The 17106-nt window shown below is 40.1% G+C and overlaps 1 protein-coding gene across 1 annotated transcript in view; it reads left to right on the top strand.

Moving 5' to 3' along the window:
* The first annotated feature begins 5747 nt into the window (after positions 1-5747).
* Positions 5748-17106, top strand: part of CtsL4 (Cathepsin L4) — a 138057-nt gene continuing 126698 nt past the window's right edge. The window contains exon 1 of the mRNA XM_067139357.2: positions 5748-5845. Within this exon, the coding sequence (XP_066995458.2) occupies positions 5753-5845 (93 nt within the window). The 5' untranslated portion in view covers positions 5748-5752. The remainder of the gene's footprint in view (positions 5846-17106) is intronic.

Below are 17106 nucleotides of genomic sequence, written 5' to 3'. Positions count from 1 at the left end.
ACACCAATGTTCACGTCTATTACCTTCAGTTTTGAGATATAAGTATCCCCATAAAAATAATGCACTTTTTGCACTTCCTTTCACACTCCCCCCCCCCCTCCCTAAGTGAATTTTCCGGCAAAAAGTACTTGTTTCTTTAATAGTAAAGGATCTTCTAAATACCAATTATCACGACTCTAACTTCTACAGTTTTTGATTTATGTGTCCTCATGAAAGGAATTCAATTGCTTTTCACTCCCGCCCCCCAAGATATTTTCCACCCAAAAACGCGTTTTTCTTTGTTTTTAAAGGAGATACAAATACCAAATTTCACGTCCGTAACAACTTTAGTTTTTATTAGATGTATGTATTCTCATACAATTAAGTCAATTATTTTTTCAATTCTTTCCCCCCCCCCTGCCCCTTCATTGGATTTTCCGAGAATACGCGTTTCTTTACTTTTAAAGCAGATTCCAAATATCAAATTTCACGTCTGTAACATCCTCATTCTTGAGAAATCAGTAGCCCCATTAAAAGAATTCAACACCATTTTCAGTCACCTTTACCCCCTCCCTCCACCCAAGTGGTATTTCCGAAAACGAAAAATACACGTTTCTTTATTTTTAATAGAGATAAAAAATACCATTTTTCACTTCTGTAACATGTTAAGTTATTTTATATATACTGTAGAAATTCTCATTTTAAAATTTAACCCCTTTTTAGTTCCCCTTATGTGGAGTTTAAAAAACAAATCACCTATGTTTCTTTACATTTACAGGAGATTCCAAATACCCACTTTTAACGTCTGTAACATTTTACGTTTCTCAGATATTCTGTAGATATAGTCTTTCCAAAAATTCACCCTAATTTGTCACTCCTGTTTAACCGCCATTAATTAGATTTTCCAAAAACAAAAAAATACGTGTTTCTTTATTGTTAAAGGAGATTCCATATACAAATTTTCAGTTCTGTAATATCTTCAGTTTCTGAGATATATGTATCCTCATTAAAGGCATTCAACCCATTATTCGCCCTTTTACACCCCCATATTGGGATTTACAGAAAACAAAAAATACTTGTTCCTTTAGTTTTTAAGGAGATACTAAACACGAATTTTTACAACTGTAAACTTTTAAAGTTTTAAGATGTAGTCACACTCATTTTTAAAATTCAACCCACTTTTCACCCCCCCCCCAATTATTGGATTTTCCAAAAACGAAAAAATACCTCTTTTTTATTTTTAAAGTAGATCCCAAATACCAATTTTCAGGTCTGTAATATCTTCAGGTTCTGAGATTTAAGTATCCTCATTAAAGGCTTTAAACCCCTTTTTCACCCCCTCCTATTGGGATTTTCCGAAAATAAAAGAATACGTTTTCTTTATTTTTAAAGGAGATTCTAAATACCAATTTTTGCATCTATAAACTTTAAAAGTTTTGAGATATAGATACACTCATTTTAAAAATTCACCCCCTTTTCACCCCCCATTAATTGGATTTTCCGAAAACAATAAAGATCGCGTTTCTTTATTTTTAAAGGAGATCCCAAACACCAATTTTCAGGTCTGTAATATCTTCAGTTTCTGAGACAAAAGTATCCACATTAAAAGCATTCAACCACTTTTTCACCCCTTTCCACCCCTCCTATTGGGATTTTCCGAAAACAAAAAAATATGTGTTTCTTTATTTTTAATAAAAATTCTAAATACCAATTTTTACATCTGTAAACTTTAAAAGTATTGAGATATAGACGCACTCATTTTAAAAATTCACCCCCCTTTTCACCCTCCCATTAACTGGATTTTCCAAAAACAAAAAAAAAATACTTGTTTTTTCTTTATTTTTAAAAGATCAAAAGTACCAATTTTCAGGCCTGTAATACCTTCAGTTTCTGAGATATAAGTACCGCTATCCTGATAAAGGCATTCAACCCATTTTTCACCCTATTCCACCACTCCTATTGGGAGTTTCTGAAAACAAAAAATACGTGTTTCGTTATTTTTAAAGAAGATTCTAAACACCAATTTTTACATCTGTAAACTTTCAAAGTTTTGAGATATAGATACATTCACTTTAAAATTTCACCCCCCCTTTCACCCTCTTAGCCACGGAATATCCAAAAATCCTCCCTTAGCGAGCACCTACATCTTAATATGAATATATCCCCAAAATTTCATTTCTTTATGTCCAGTAGTTTTGGCTCGGCGATGATGAACCAGTCAGTCAGTCAGTCAGTCAGTCAGTCAGTCAGTCAGTCAGTCAGTCAGTCAGTCAGTCAGTCAGTCAGTCAGTCAGTCAGTCAGTCAGGACAAGTTATTTTATATATATAGATTATAATAGATTCGTTTTATTATTCGTATGGAAAGCTCTAATATGAATTTGTCAATTAAGCCTCGAATTATCAAATGTTTAATTTTCGAATTTTACCACGTGTAGTAGGCCCTACTTAGGTCCACCGAGCTCGATAGCTACAGTCTCTTAAGTACGGCCGGTAGCCATCATTTGGGAGATAGTGGGTTCGAACCTCATTGTCGATAGCCCTGAAGATGGTTTTCCGTGGTTTCCCATTTTCACACCAGGCAAATGCTAGGGGTGTGCATTAATTAAGGCCACGGCCGCCTCCTTCCCACTTCTAGTCCTGCCCTGTCCTATCGTCGCCATAAGACCTACCTATGTCGGTGCGACGTAAACGCAACTTGTACAAAAAAAAAAGAACTTTTGAACTACACCGTTAGCAGCCCTGAAAATGGTGCTCCGCTATTTCTAATTCCCCCACCCCCCAGGAAAAATATCAGAGTTGTAGGAACCTTAATTAAGACCACAACTGCTACCTTCTCAGTCGTAACCCAGTGTCATTAGAAACATAACAGGGCCAGTCCGACATTAAATGAAAAGAAAAAAGCTCACTTCCGTCATTTCACATATTTTTATTTACTACAATCTATCGTCGAGGAAGTTAGTAACTGATTTTAACAGTACTAATTAGTTTTTTATTGCATACCATTGTGTCCATCGCCGTTGGGAGTCTCTGACTAAACTGAACATCGATTTAATCACGCGGGTAAGTAAATTCTTAGTGCGCTAGTCAATAAAACGAGTATTAAAGACTAGAGATACAGCGTGTGTGTTCGGTAATTCTTGAAGTGCTTTTCTGAGTTCATCCATTTCAATGACAATTTACATCTGTCTTCGTAAAAGATGTTGGAAGCCATTTGAATAAGGAAAGTAAAGGTTTCTACTATTCATAACCACACAATTAAGCGGGATAGAGTGGTTACCTTTATGACTTGCGCTCTTTTGCCCCTGGGACATAATTTGATATTCATTTCTATTGTAGGTTGAACAAATCCCTGGGCCAAGTGAAGAAAAGCAGCCCCCGTCTCCCATTTCAACTATAAAGGTAGCTGTTGACATGGTACTTTGGTACTTCTCTTAGATTAATATCTTCCCAGTCCCAATCTCAGCTACTAATTCACACTCTGATGATGATGATGATGATGTTTGTTGTTTAAAGGGCCTAACATCTAGGTTATCGGTCCAATTCACACGTTAGAACAGACACGAGGAAAACCTTTTCACACATGCAGTGTGCCGAATCACACTGTCGGCAGCCCTGAAGATGGTTTTCCGTGGTTTCCCATTTTCACACCGGGCAAATTCTGGGGCTGTAACTTGATTAAGGCCACGGCCGCTTCCTTCACACTCCTAGACCTTTCCTAACCCATCGTCGCCATAAGACCTATCTGTGTCGATGCGACGTAAAGCAAATTGTAATAATAATAATAATAATAATAATAATAATAATAATAATAATAATAATAATAATAATAATAATAATAATAATAATAATAATTTGTGTCAATGTGGATATATTTAAGAATTCAGTTATATTTTCTTGCAGCCTGTACTTATGTAGCCTAGTTAAAATATATTTCTTGTTGCTTTTTAATGATACTGATTTTTATTGCAACATGAAATTCTATCGTAGGCCACATGGGACTGAAATACTGGTTATTCTTAATTCGCTGTGTTAGGCTATTTCGTTACATTTAGACACTCACTTAGCTTTAGCGTACTTGAAGTCGTCGAATCGGATCCCGACGTACTTGTTTGTAGTTGGAGGGTGCTGAAATGCGAGAGACCATAACATATCAGTAGATTCTCTGACACACTGAAGAATTTCTTTTCAGGACAGGCACTACAACGTGTCTTAAATTAGTTAATTATACAGTTGTAGGGTCGTTAAACATTATTATTATTATTATTATTATTATTATTATTATTATTATTATTATTATTATTATTATTATTATTATTGTTATTATTATTATTATTATTATTATTATTATTATTATTATTATTATTATTACGGTACTGGAAAGATTTTCTTCTGACCTAGGCGCTATTTCTGAATACCAGGCGGCACAAAAATACAAACGCACTATGATGCACAGGCCTAAATATTTTGGCCTTAAATTATAGTTACTGATATAAAAGGTACAAACTAAAATGAGTGTACAGGCTATCCCTTGGAAATTATAGCAAATGAAAGCAGTATAAGTGAAGTTTTGCAAAACAACAGTGTGTTTTTGGTGTGCTTTATGCCCGTACACATGTTTTGTAGTTTGAGCAGTGAAATACCCATTTTTTACTGCTCTGGATAGATCAAATTTTCCAATGATGGGCCTTTCATGTTAATAAGCATTAAATTATTAAGGCTGTACGACACTATTGATTACCTCAAACTGTTATTTATTAGGTTCATTAAACTAAATACTAAATACTGCAGACTCATAACTCAACGGAATATATTTGACATTCAAGGTAAATCTGAAATTTGAACTTTACCCGGCAACGAATTTATTACCATATGTGTTTAATCCATCCGCATAAAAATCAAACCTACTGGCTGGTAAAAATTGGGTATACCAACGTCAGAGAAACCTATGCGTCAGTCTCTTATTTCTAGTCACAATGGCGACTTTGCACCGGGGATTTTTCGAGTCCTAATGATGATGAAATTATTATTATTATTATTATTATTATTATTATTATTATTATTATTATTATTATTATTATTATGGGCTGCCTATCCGAGGCTGTAAAGTCGTTTTGGTTCACTTGAAAGGACGTGGGTTAGTTCCACAGTCGGGAGGTCGAAAAATTTAGAAACGAAATTTCCACTGCTGGAGAGGCACACGGCCCTAAGGTTCACTCAGTCCACATCAAAATGAGTACCAGATTAACTTCTGGGTGTTAAAGGCGGTCGGACGTAGAGCTGGTTACTCTATCCCACCGATTGCCAAGGTTATGGAGAGTTGAAGCTTTTACTTTCCACTCCTCCAAGGGCCTTCATAACGTTCATGGAGATGACTTCGATTTATTATTATTATTATTATTATTATTATTATTATTATTATTATTATTATTATTATTATTATTATTATTATTATTAGGAAGACGTGAACTCGTGCCTCGGTAAACCTTGCCCAACAATGCAGCAAGAGTTATCCGTACGGAAATTGCCCTTCATGGAACTAATCCTGCAGAAGCATACACTTGCAACTAAATGGCCCTTCAATACTCATATACTTTAGTACGCCTATGCTTGGGAATGGGATGGATATACTGTAACGCAATAGGTCGATAAATTTCATCCTCATGGTTCCGCAACCTAAATACTGAAACATCTGATGCGTAGGTCGTCAATTTGCTGAAGTGCACAAGTCAGCAACATTCCACCACTCTGTTTTGCTCACACATCGATAATGGGTATGACACCGATAGCTTTAGTTTTACTGAGCTTACTCTTACCTCGAGATAGAGTTCATTCACCACACTTGGATCCTCACTGGGATGACTATAAGGTAAGTCTGTCAACATTACGTTGCCCTTAAAGTGAGTTGGAACGTATTAAAATATTTTGTAATATCTATAATAATAATGTTGTTTGCTTTACGTCCCACTAACAACTTTTACGGTTTTCGGAGACGCCGAGGTGCAGGAATTTACTACCGCAGGAGTTCTTTTACGTGCCAGTAAATCTATCGACACGAGGCTGACGCACCGGACAGAGACAGGATCGAACCTGCCAAGTTGGGGTGAGAAGGCCAGCGCTCTACCCTCTGCGCCACTCAGCCCGGCTTTTGTAATATCTGTTGATGATGGTCATGCTTGTTGTTTAAAGGGGCCTAACATCTAGGTCACCGGCCCCTAATGGTACGAAATGAGACGAAATGGAACGACAAATTAAAAGTCCAAAATCCTCCATTGACCAGAATTCAAAACGTGAGAACGAAGAATGAATGGATGGATTTGAATTTAAAACAATCATTGGATCCGACCCGCAGTGCCTCACATTCACAGAAACTAACGTTAAACAATAGTATTACTGAACAAAGGACTGCGTCTATAGCATAATACTGAATCAATGACGCTTTTAGTCTAAAGGGGTCCAAAATCCAAGTCATCAGCCCCTCATAATGGTACTTATTGCTAGGAAAGCAGAACCATGGTATTTGTCATGGTGCGGTACTGATCAAAAGTAGCGTAGACTCGCGGCATTCCACACAGTATGGTACCACTCACAGGCAATGAAATTCGCACATGGAATACAGACCTATGGTGTTTCGCACATTGTGGCGTCATTTACAGGCAACGCAAACCTATGGTGGTCATCACATACGTGTACTAACTACAGGGACCCGCACTATCCGGTGGTGTTCCTCATATAGTGGATACTAATCATACGCAAGCCACAACCATGGTGTCGCTGCTGAAGTGATACTAATCACAGGTACTGTAGAAGCCGGCAACGCACTCTGTTGCTACTAATCACAAACGTATTTGGTACCTAACAGAGTGGTACTACGCGCAAGTAAAAGCGACCCATGGTGTTCCCAGCGTGATGGTACAAATCACAAGTAGTTTCATGGTTCTAATACAATCATCCCTTGGTCGCCCCTTTTAGTCGCCTCCTACGACAGGCAGGGGATACTGTGGGTGTATTCTTCGTCTGCGTCCCCCACCCACAGGGGTTTTTGTAATATCTGAAGCCACCTCTGTTCAGTTTCGACTCATATACCTAACAGTTATAAACGTATTAAAAATAGTCAACTTCACGTTCCTGCATCAACGAATCCTTTGTAGAAAGTACTTTGAAATATTTATACGGTGAAACTTATCATAACGGACACCTCTGAAATGCGGACACCTCTAAATAAGGGACCTTTTTTAAGTCGTGGGCAGAAATGCAGGGTTTTAAATGATGTAGTTACCTCTAAATAACGAACATTTTAAATAGCGGACGCCGAAGGCAAAAATATACCCAACGTTCATTAAAAATCTGTAAATAACGGACGGTGTGAAAGAAACACGTACAGTTCCTGTAATTCAGAGACAACAATGATGCTAATGGGCACGATTTGTATTTTCACGGAGTAGTTGTAATGATGTCCGCCTCTGTGGTGTAGTGGTTAGTGTGTTTAGCTGCCACCCCCGGAGGCCCGCGTTCGATTCCCGGCTCTGCCACGAAATTTGAAAAGTGGTACGAGGGCTGGAACGGGGTCCACTCAGCCTCGAGAGGTCAACTGAGTAGAGGTGGGTTCGATTCTCACCTCAGCCATCCTCGAAGGGGGTTTCCGTGGTTTCGCACTTCTCCTCCAGGCAAATGCCGGGATGGTACCTAACTTAAGGCCACGGCCACTTCCTTCCCTCTTCCTTGTCTATCCCTTCCACTGTTCAGCATAGCAGGTGATGCCATCTGGGCGAGGACTGGTCATTCTCCCCAGTTGTATCCCCGACCCAAAGTCTCACGCTCCAGAACACAGCCCTTGAGGCGGTAGAGGTGGGATCCCTCGCTGAGTCTGGAGGGTAAACAGATTGACAGTTGTAATGATTTGGTGGCAGTCAGACATATTTATTGTGTTCCATGAGTACCTAAGAGTTACAGCTCATTATTTAACAAAGTGCTTGAAGTACTGAATCTTGAGAAGTGTGGTAAAATGGCACAAGAACGTAAATAACTAACATGAAATGAAAAAGTTAAAATCATCGATATGTACAAAAGGAGAACGAGGTTTATCTCAAACCGTCTAGATCATTCATGAATAAATAAGGGAACGTTTTGAAAATTACAAGTACATTTGGAAAGAAATGAGCGACATTCAAGCTCAACGCTAAACAAATGCTCGACACAATTGGAAAATAATTCAAAAAGTTCATGTTCATGAACAAAAGTGCTTACATTTGTCTTTTGCAAATAGTGTGTACTGTATAATGTATGGAAGCCATTATTACTGGCAAACATTTTGTAATAAGATCGTATTCTGGAAAACTAGTTCTTATAGCATTCTAAGTTTTTCTCGAATAGCAGCCACTTCCTAACAGCGGGCATTTTTAAGTTTCCCATCAGTGTCCGTTATAGGGAACTTCCATTGTATCTCTCTTCTTCTTTTTCTACCGCTTTTCCCACGCCTGTGGGGTAGCGGGTGCGAACTGTGTCGCACATGTGGATTTGGCCCTGTTTTACGGCCGGATGCCCTTCCTGGCGTCAAACGTATATAGAGGGATGTAATCACTATTGCGTGTTTCTGTGGTGGTTGGTAGTGTAGCGTGTTGTCTGAATATGAAGAGGAAAGTATTTGGACAATCACAAACACCCAGTCCCCGGGCCAGAAGAATTGATCAGAAGCGATTAGAATCCACGACCCAGCCGGGAATCGAACCCGAGACCCTCTGAACCGAAGGATTCAACGCTGACCATGCAGGCAATACCATTGTATCTATATTGAACATCTGTTATACATTCACTGTACCAGGCTTAAGAGAGCTTTATTGTTTGAATAAGATTTATGATTTTCTTTTACATGCAACATTATCGGAGAATAACGTATATTAGCCTATACTAGCTGTTCTGTACCCATCGTTGAGGGGTTAGCCATTGTAATTATCAGTAATGCCACCTAGAGAACATAAGTAGCAACAGAAGAGACAGAGCACATCTCAATGATAATCAGTCAGTGTAATGTTATTGCTGATGATTTTTAGAGGCACGTATCGGCACATTTACTGGCACGTAAAATGAACTCCTGCGGGACAAATTCCCAGCACCTCGGTATCTCCGAAAACCATAAAAATGTAGTTAGTAGTCCGTAAAAACCAATAGCATTAAAACAAATATTATTATTATTAAAATTCAGGAAACTCAATCGTCAAAAATTACCAGTGTTTCGCCCAGAGTGCGGCATGGGCTCATCAGTTACATACCGCACCTTTTGCAAGACACTGGCCGGCTAGCACGCCGGTAGCGACACCACTGCAAGCCATACATGTGATAAGCACAATGCAGTGCCGACGTACTAGGGGAGAATTGCATCTCCACTTGCTATATTCCCCTCCCGGGCTAGCATGACTAATTTACCTATCTCAATCGGAAGCCATATTTTTGGCCAATTATTATTATTATTATTATTATTATTATTATTATTATTATTATTATGTCCGGCTCCATGACTAAATGGTTACCGTGCTGGCCTTTGGTCCGAGAGGCACCGAGTTCGATTCCAGACAGGGTCAGGGATTTTAACATACATTAGTTAATTCCTTTGGCTTGGGCGCTGGGTGTTTGTGCCACCTCCAATATTAGAATTCAACTTAGGTAGGGCCCCATCCACACAGATGTGCAGGTCGCCTGTACGGTGCCAACTCAAAAGACCTGCACTAGGTATCTCCGGAGGCCACACGCCATTAAATATTATTATTATTATTATTATTATTATTATTATTATTATTATTATTATTATTATTATTATTATTATTATTATTATTAGTACAGTATTAGAAGCTTAGGACATTTTAGGTCGACACATCTTGTTTTCTTCGTCTCGGTGATAGATCATTCGAGGCCTAAGTATTCAATACTCCTTTTACAGTCCCCCGCCCTCATTCTTCGTTTGGTCGTTCCACCATTTTTTCTTCTCGTTACGATAATCATCTAAACTATCTTGTCCATCATCAATGATCACGCGGTTGTGCACCTTATAAAACAATCACGCCAACCCCCATCACTATTTCTAGTTATTTAGTTATCTTCACGATTGAACAATAAAGCGCGGCCGGTATCCAGTATTCGGAAGATAGTGGGTTCGAACCCCAGCCCTGAAGATGGTTTTCTGTGGTTTCCCATTTTCACACCAGGCAAATGCAGGGGCTGTACCTTAATTAAGGCCACGGCCGCTTCCTTCCAACTCCCAGCCCTTTCCTGTCCCATCGTCGCCATAAGATATATCTGTGTCGGTGCGACGTAAAGCCAATAGCAAAAAAAATTGAACAATATTTTCACGTTAGTGATGCTCACTGTTGTTGGACTTAGCAATAAAAATGTATATCATTGAGCATCTACGTTATGGTAACTCACACAGTAAAAATGTATGAGGGGTAAAAAATTAGAAATTATATTTTCTACAGCGTTTATCATGTACAGTCTTTAGACGGAAATATTATTTGCATATATACATATATATATATTGCTAGTTGCTTTACGTCGCACCGACACAGATAGGTCTTATGGCGACGATGGGACAGGAAAGGGCTAGGACTGGGAAGGAAGCGGCCGTGGCCTTAATTAAGGTACAGCCCCAGCATTTGCCTGGTGTGAAAATGGGAAACCACGGAAAACCATTTTCAGGGCTGCCGACAGTGGGGTTCGAACCTACTATCTCCCGAATACTGGATACTGGCCGCACTTAAGCGACTGCAGCTATCGAGCTCGGTCACATATATTTGGAAATCTGTGAAAAATATAATAATCGGGAATATCTCCTTTATTATTTTTTCAAGTGGTAAAAGCGTATTAAATGTAAAAGGTCGAACATTACATTTATACAAATTTTATTATTAACAGTTTTTCGATACTACAAACACTAAAGGAGAAATTAGGTATTTCCCGTGATAACACCATTGGTTTTGCTACACCACTGTATTGAACCCTTGAAATTACCGTTTCATCGTTGGTCGTCTGCTTCGGCTGCTTCAGTAGAGCAATAATGTCGTACTCTTGGATCTTGGGGTCGTTGTGAGTTTTTTCCCCTGTCACTTCATTGATCAAACGATAGAGTTCAGAGGAAAGCACAACTACTTCAAGTGAGGAGCAAAAATGTATTTACTAAAATATTTATTCAATGTAAATCACTATAACTTGTTTATTAAATAGGCAAGAAACCTCACTTAAAAATTTCATAACATCGTTTAACGCAGTCACAATGCATAACGTGAGTGGTCAAGTTTTATTGAAATTGTTTATTATTGTCCTTCAAAGAATGAAAAGGTAGTGTAGAATTCGTGGAGAGCGAAAAACCAAAAAACGAGAATAAAGCCTAAAAATCTTGCACCATTGATCCAAACGATAACTGAGAGTTAACCCACACGATCCGTGGAAAAGTTGCCCTTCAAAATATAGAATTCCAGATTTACATTTAATGAAGGTTATCCGCCAGTCGACTATCCTATCGAATATTGGAACACCCCCCAAATGTACCTTAATCGAACCAAATCGACTACCAGTTGCTTTGGATAGATTGCGAAATATTACTTGAAAGCATGGTGTTCATTACAAGTTAACAGCAATTGTCACAATCAAAAATAAAATTCCACCATGTATTGTCATCTCATGACACCCGTAAGTTACAGAGGAATCCCGATGCTGAAACATGCATCACCCCAAATAGATGTTCAGAAGGAACCAACAACACTTGATCCGATAGGATCTTACATTACATCGTTCTGAAGGAATAAAACTGCGAAATGCAGGAAAATATAATTTATTATGCATTTAGAAGAAATGCTAAACACTGAAGTTTAAGAACAGTTTCTTTCTTTCTTAATCTGTTTATCCTTCAGGGTTGGTTTCCCCTCGGACTCAGAGAAGGACCCCTGACCTACCGCCTCAAGGGCAGTGTCCTGGAGCGTGAGACATTGGGTCAGAGGATACAACTGGGGAGAATGACCAGTACCTCGCCTAGGCGGCCTCACCTGCTATGCTGAACAAGAGCCTTGTATGGGGATGAGAAATGGAATGAAATGAAATGGCGTATGGCTTTTAGTGCCGGGAGTGCCCGAGGACATGTTCGGCTCGCCAGGTGCAGGTCTTTCTATTTGACACCCGTAGGCGATCTGCGCGTCGTGGTGAGGATGAAATTATGTTGAAGACGACATATACACCCAGCCCCCGTGCCAGAGAAATTAACCAATGATGGTTAAAATTCCCGACCCTGCCGGGAATCGAACCCGGGAACCCTGTGACTAAAGGCCAGCACGCTAACCATTTAGCCATGGAGCCGTACGGGGGTTGAGAAGATTGGTGGGGATAGAGAAGGAAGTGGGAAGGAAGCGGCCGTGGCCTTAAGTTAGGTACCATCCAGGCATTTGCCTGGAGGAGAAGTGGGAAAGCACGGAAAACCACCTCCAGGATGGCTGAAGTGGGAATCGAACCCACCTCTACTCATTTGATCTCCCGAGGCTGAGTGGACTCCGTTCCAGCCTCGTACCATTTTTCAAATTTCGTGGCAGAGCCGGGAATCGAAATCGGCCTCCAGGCGTAGCAGAGCCGGGAATCGATCCCGGGACTAAGGGGGTGGCAGCTAATCACACTAAACACTACACCACAGAGGCGGACCAATACATAGGTCAAACATGTTCATTTCACAATTTTGTTCTTTCTTTCTTAATCTGTTTACCCTCCAGGGTCGGGTTTTTCCTCGGACTCAGCGAGGGATCCCACCTCTACCGCCTCAAGGGTAGTGTCCTGGAGCTTCAGAGTCTGGGTCGGGGGATACAACTGGGGAGTATGACCGGTACCTCGCCCAGGCAGCCTCACGTGCTATGCTGAACAGGGCCCTTGCGTGGGGATGGGAAGATTGGAAGGGATATACAAGGAAGAGGGAAGGAAGCGGCCGTGGCCTTAAGTTAGGTACCATCCCAGCATTTGCCTGGAGGAGAAGTGGAAAACCACTTCCAGGATGGCTGAGGTGGGAATCGAACCCCCCTCTAGTCAGTTGACCTCCCGAGGCTGAGTGGACCCCGTTCCAGGCCTCGTACCACTTTTCAAATTTCGTGGCAGAGCCGGGAATCGAACCCGGGCCGGCAGCTAATCACACTAACCACTACACCACAGAGGCGGGCGCAATTTTGTGGCACATTATATTTGTATTTTTGTATCTGCTGCCCACAGAATTGATGGATCTCTTCAATACTTTGTATTACTGTAGAACTTAAATCTTCATAGCTTACGTTACAGTGGGAGAATTCCCCCACCCCTAAGTTCTGGAGAAAAACTTCTGGCTTCTTGACTGATTGGTTAGCGTACTGACCTTTGGTTCAGTGAGCCCTGAATTCGATTCCTGGATGGACCGGGGATTTTAACTGCGTATGGTTAATTTCTCTGTCTCAGGGACTGGGTATTTGTGATCAGTCTGAATACACTTCTATTTATCTACATGCAACAAACCACACTACCAACCATCACAGAGATACGCAGTAGTGAATACATTCCTTCACGTAGAGTAGGCGTCAGGAAGGGCACCCGGCCATAAAACTGGGCCAAATCCACTTAAAGTGCCTATCCCAATTAGAAAATGGAAAAAAATGGCGAGGAGGAAGAAGAAGAACTCCTTAAGAAACTTAAGTAACATCTTTTCAGTATATCTCGGGGTGATAAATAGCCTCCAAGGGGCAATTTATCTCCTTATAAGTACATAAATTGCCTCCCAATTTTCAAGGACGACAATCTTTATATCCGCCAATGAGTGCACCTCACATTTGTTCTACTTGATCATCCACTGAAATGACGTCGTGACGAGCGACGTTTCAGTATTCATGGGGATGTATAGACATATATATCAGGGTGTATTACGTGTTCGGTCTAAACTGAATTGGAATCTACTGCATTTTGAATGAAGAAGGTAAACATTTCTAGCCTACATCATCGATGGATACAAGTTTAGATTCCACAATAGGATGAGTACTTTACTTAAGTTTGTAAGTGCTGTTTGTTTTAAATTACTGACTATTTAAAGAAGTTTGTATTTAATCTTTTAAACTAAAGTCATGCTTAAACACATTTTAAGTTCTATGACTTTTTCTAATTGAAGCTGACCTATACTACAATTACATTTAACCACATTTTAACCGTACCAGTAATTTGTGCGAATTATGCACGTAAGCCAATATTACTGACAGTCCTATATCTGCTAATGATAAGGAAAATGTGGTTATAACGGCGTATTCATAAACTGGATGTACCTTGACTTTCTCACCAGCTCATGTAAACAGGTTTGCAAATTTACGTACCGTAGCTACTGTGAAAAGAAGGCCATTCACGCACCGTAGCTCAAGTAAACAGGAGACAATTTATGTACCACAACTTATCTAAACTGGAGAAAATTTACGCACCGCAGGTCATGTAAACAGGAGACTATTTACGTAACCCAGGTCATGAAAACAGGAGGCATTGGCGTACCGTAACTCATGTAAACAGGAGGCAATTTACGTACCGTAGCTCATGTAAACAGGAGGCAATTTACGTACCGTAACTCATGTAAACAGGAGGCAATTTACGTACCGTGGCTCATGTAAACAGGAGGCAATTTACGTACCGTAGCTCATGTAAACAGGAGGCAATTTACGTACCGTAGCTCATGTAAACAGGAGGCAATTTACGTACCGTGGCTCATGTGAACAGGAGGCAGTTTGCGTACCGTACCTGATGAAAACAGGAGGCAATTTGTGTACTGTAGCTCATGTAAACAGGAGGCAATTTACGTACCGTAGCTCATGTAAACAGGAGGCAATTTACGTACCGTAGCTCATGTAAACAGGAGGCAATTTACGTACCGTGGCTCATGTAAACAGGAGGCAATTTACGTACCGTAGCTCATGTAAACAGGAGGCAATTTACGTACCGTAACTCATGTAAACAGGAGGCAATTTACGTACTGTAGCTCATGTAAACAGGAGGCAATTTACGTACCGTAACTCATGTAAACAGGAGGCAATTTACGTACCGTGGCTCATGTAAACAGCAGGCAGTTTGCGTACCGTAGCTCATGTAAACAGGAGGCAATTTACGTACCGTGGCTCATGTGAACAGGAGGCAGTTTGCGTACCGTACCTGATGAAAACAGGAGGCAATTTGTGTACTGTAGCTCATGTAAACAGGAGGCAATTTACGTACCGTAGCTCATGTAAACAGGAGGCAATTTACGTACCGTAGCTCATGTAAACAGGAGGCAATTTACGTACCGTGGCTCATGTAAACAGGAGGCAATTTACGTACCGTAGCTCATGTAAACAGGAGGCAATTTACGTACCGTAACTCATGTAAACAGGAGGCAATTTACGTACTGTAGCTCATGTAAACAAGAGACTATTTACGTACCGCAGGTCATGTAAACAGGAGGCAATTTACGTACCGTGGCTCATGTAAACAGGAGACTATTTACGTACCGCAGGTCATGTAAACAGGAGGCAATTTACGTACGGTGGCGCATTTAAACAAGAGACTATTTACGTACCGCAAGTCATGTAAACAGGAGGCAGTTTGCGTACTGTAGCTCATGTAAACAGGAAGCAATTTACGTACGATGGCTCATTTAAACAAGAGACTATTTACGTACCGCAAGTCATGTAAACAGGAGGCAGTTTGCGTACCGTGGTTCATGTAAACAGGAGGCAATTTACGTACCGCAGGTCATGTAAACAGGAGGCAATTTACGTACCGCAGGTCATGTAAACAGGAGGCAATTTACGTACCGCAGGTCATGTAAACAGGAGGCAATTTACGTACCGCAGGTCATGTAAACAGGAGGCAGTTTGCGTACCGTAGCTCATGTAAACAGGAAGCAATTTACGTACCGTGGCTCATGTAAACAAGAGACTATTTACGTACCGCAGGTCATGTAAACAGGAGGCAATTTACGTACCGCAGGTCATGTAAACAGGAGGCAGTTTGCGTACCGTAGCTCATGTAAACAGGAAGCAATTTACGTACGGTGGCGCATTTAAACAAGAGACTATTTACGTACCGTAGCTCATGTAAACAGGAGGCAATTTACGTACCGTGGCTCATGTAAACAAGAGACTATTTACGTACCGCAGGTCATGTAAACAGGAGGCAGTTTACGTACCGCAGGTCATGTAAACAGGAGGCAGTTTACGTACCGTAGCTCATGTAATCAGGAGGCAATTTACGTACCGTAGCTCATGTAATCAGGAGGCAATTTACGCACTGTAGCTCGTGTAAACAGGAGGCAATTTGCGTACCGCAGCTCATGCACATAGGGGGTAATTTACATAACGTAGCGCATGTAAAGAGTTGGCAATTTACGTACCGTGGTTCATGTAAACAGAATGCATTTTACCGTCTCCAAACTAAAACCACGTCTTAGAAGGTAATCAGTGTATGTAAATACTGTAGATCGTCCTTAAAATTATGTCATACATCCAAATTAAAACTTGTAAATACACTATGCAAGTGTTTCTCGTTTTGGTTAGCGGTAAGTCATTCTTTTTCAATAATGTTAATGCTTTAAGTCCCACTAACTAACCATTCTTTTACAATGTTGACTCAATGAATATAACTTTAGTATTTTCACTCCGTCGAAACGTTATATATAACACTTAGAATACCATAACATACATGTAAGTAATTGTCTTTTCAGGTATGTTACTGTATATTTTCCTGAGTGTTATATTGCGTGTTTCGACAGACTGAAACAACTTGTAAGTTATACTGATAGGTGTGACGTGATGTATTACACTCAATATATCCCAAATTCTGAACAGAAAGAAACCTACTAATGACGTTAACACCCGACTTTCAAACATGCTAGGAATGTTTTGTCAGTCCTAAGCCTAGTAAAGTGTGAAGGAAAGCTGTTACGCTTACCCTCTTTAATCATTCAAGTAAGTACAAGCTCAAGTATATCAAGCTAATGCTAGAAATTCTAGGTGCTGCACCGTATTATTATTATTATTATTATTATTATTATTATTATTATTATTATTATTATTGCTATTAAAATGCCAAAATTAGCTGGTCTTGGAAAGAAAACATTAAATTAACACCCCTAAC

This window comes from Anabrus simplex, chromosome 2 (assembly GCF_040414725.1).
Source record: "Anabrus simplex isolate iqAnaSimp1 chromosome 2, ASM4041472v1, whole genome shotgun sequence".
NCBI lineage: Eukaryota > Metazoa > Arthropoda > Insecta > Orthoptera > Tettigoniidae > Anabrus > Anabrus simplex.
Note: the sequence above shows the minus strand (reverse complement) of the source record. Positions and strands in the feature narration are given on the sequence as shown.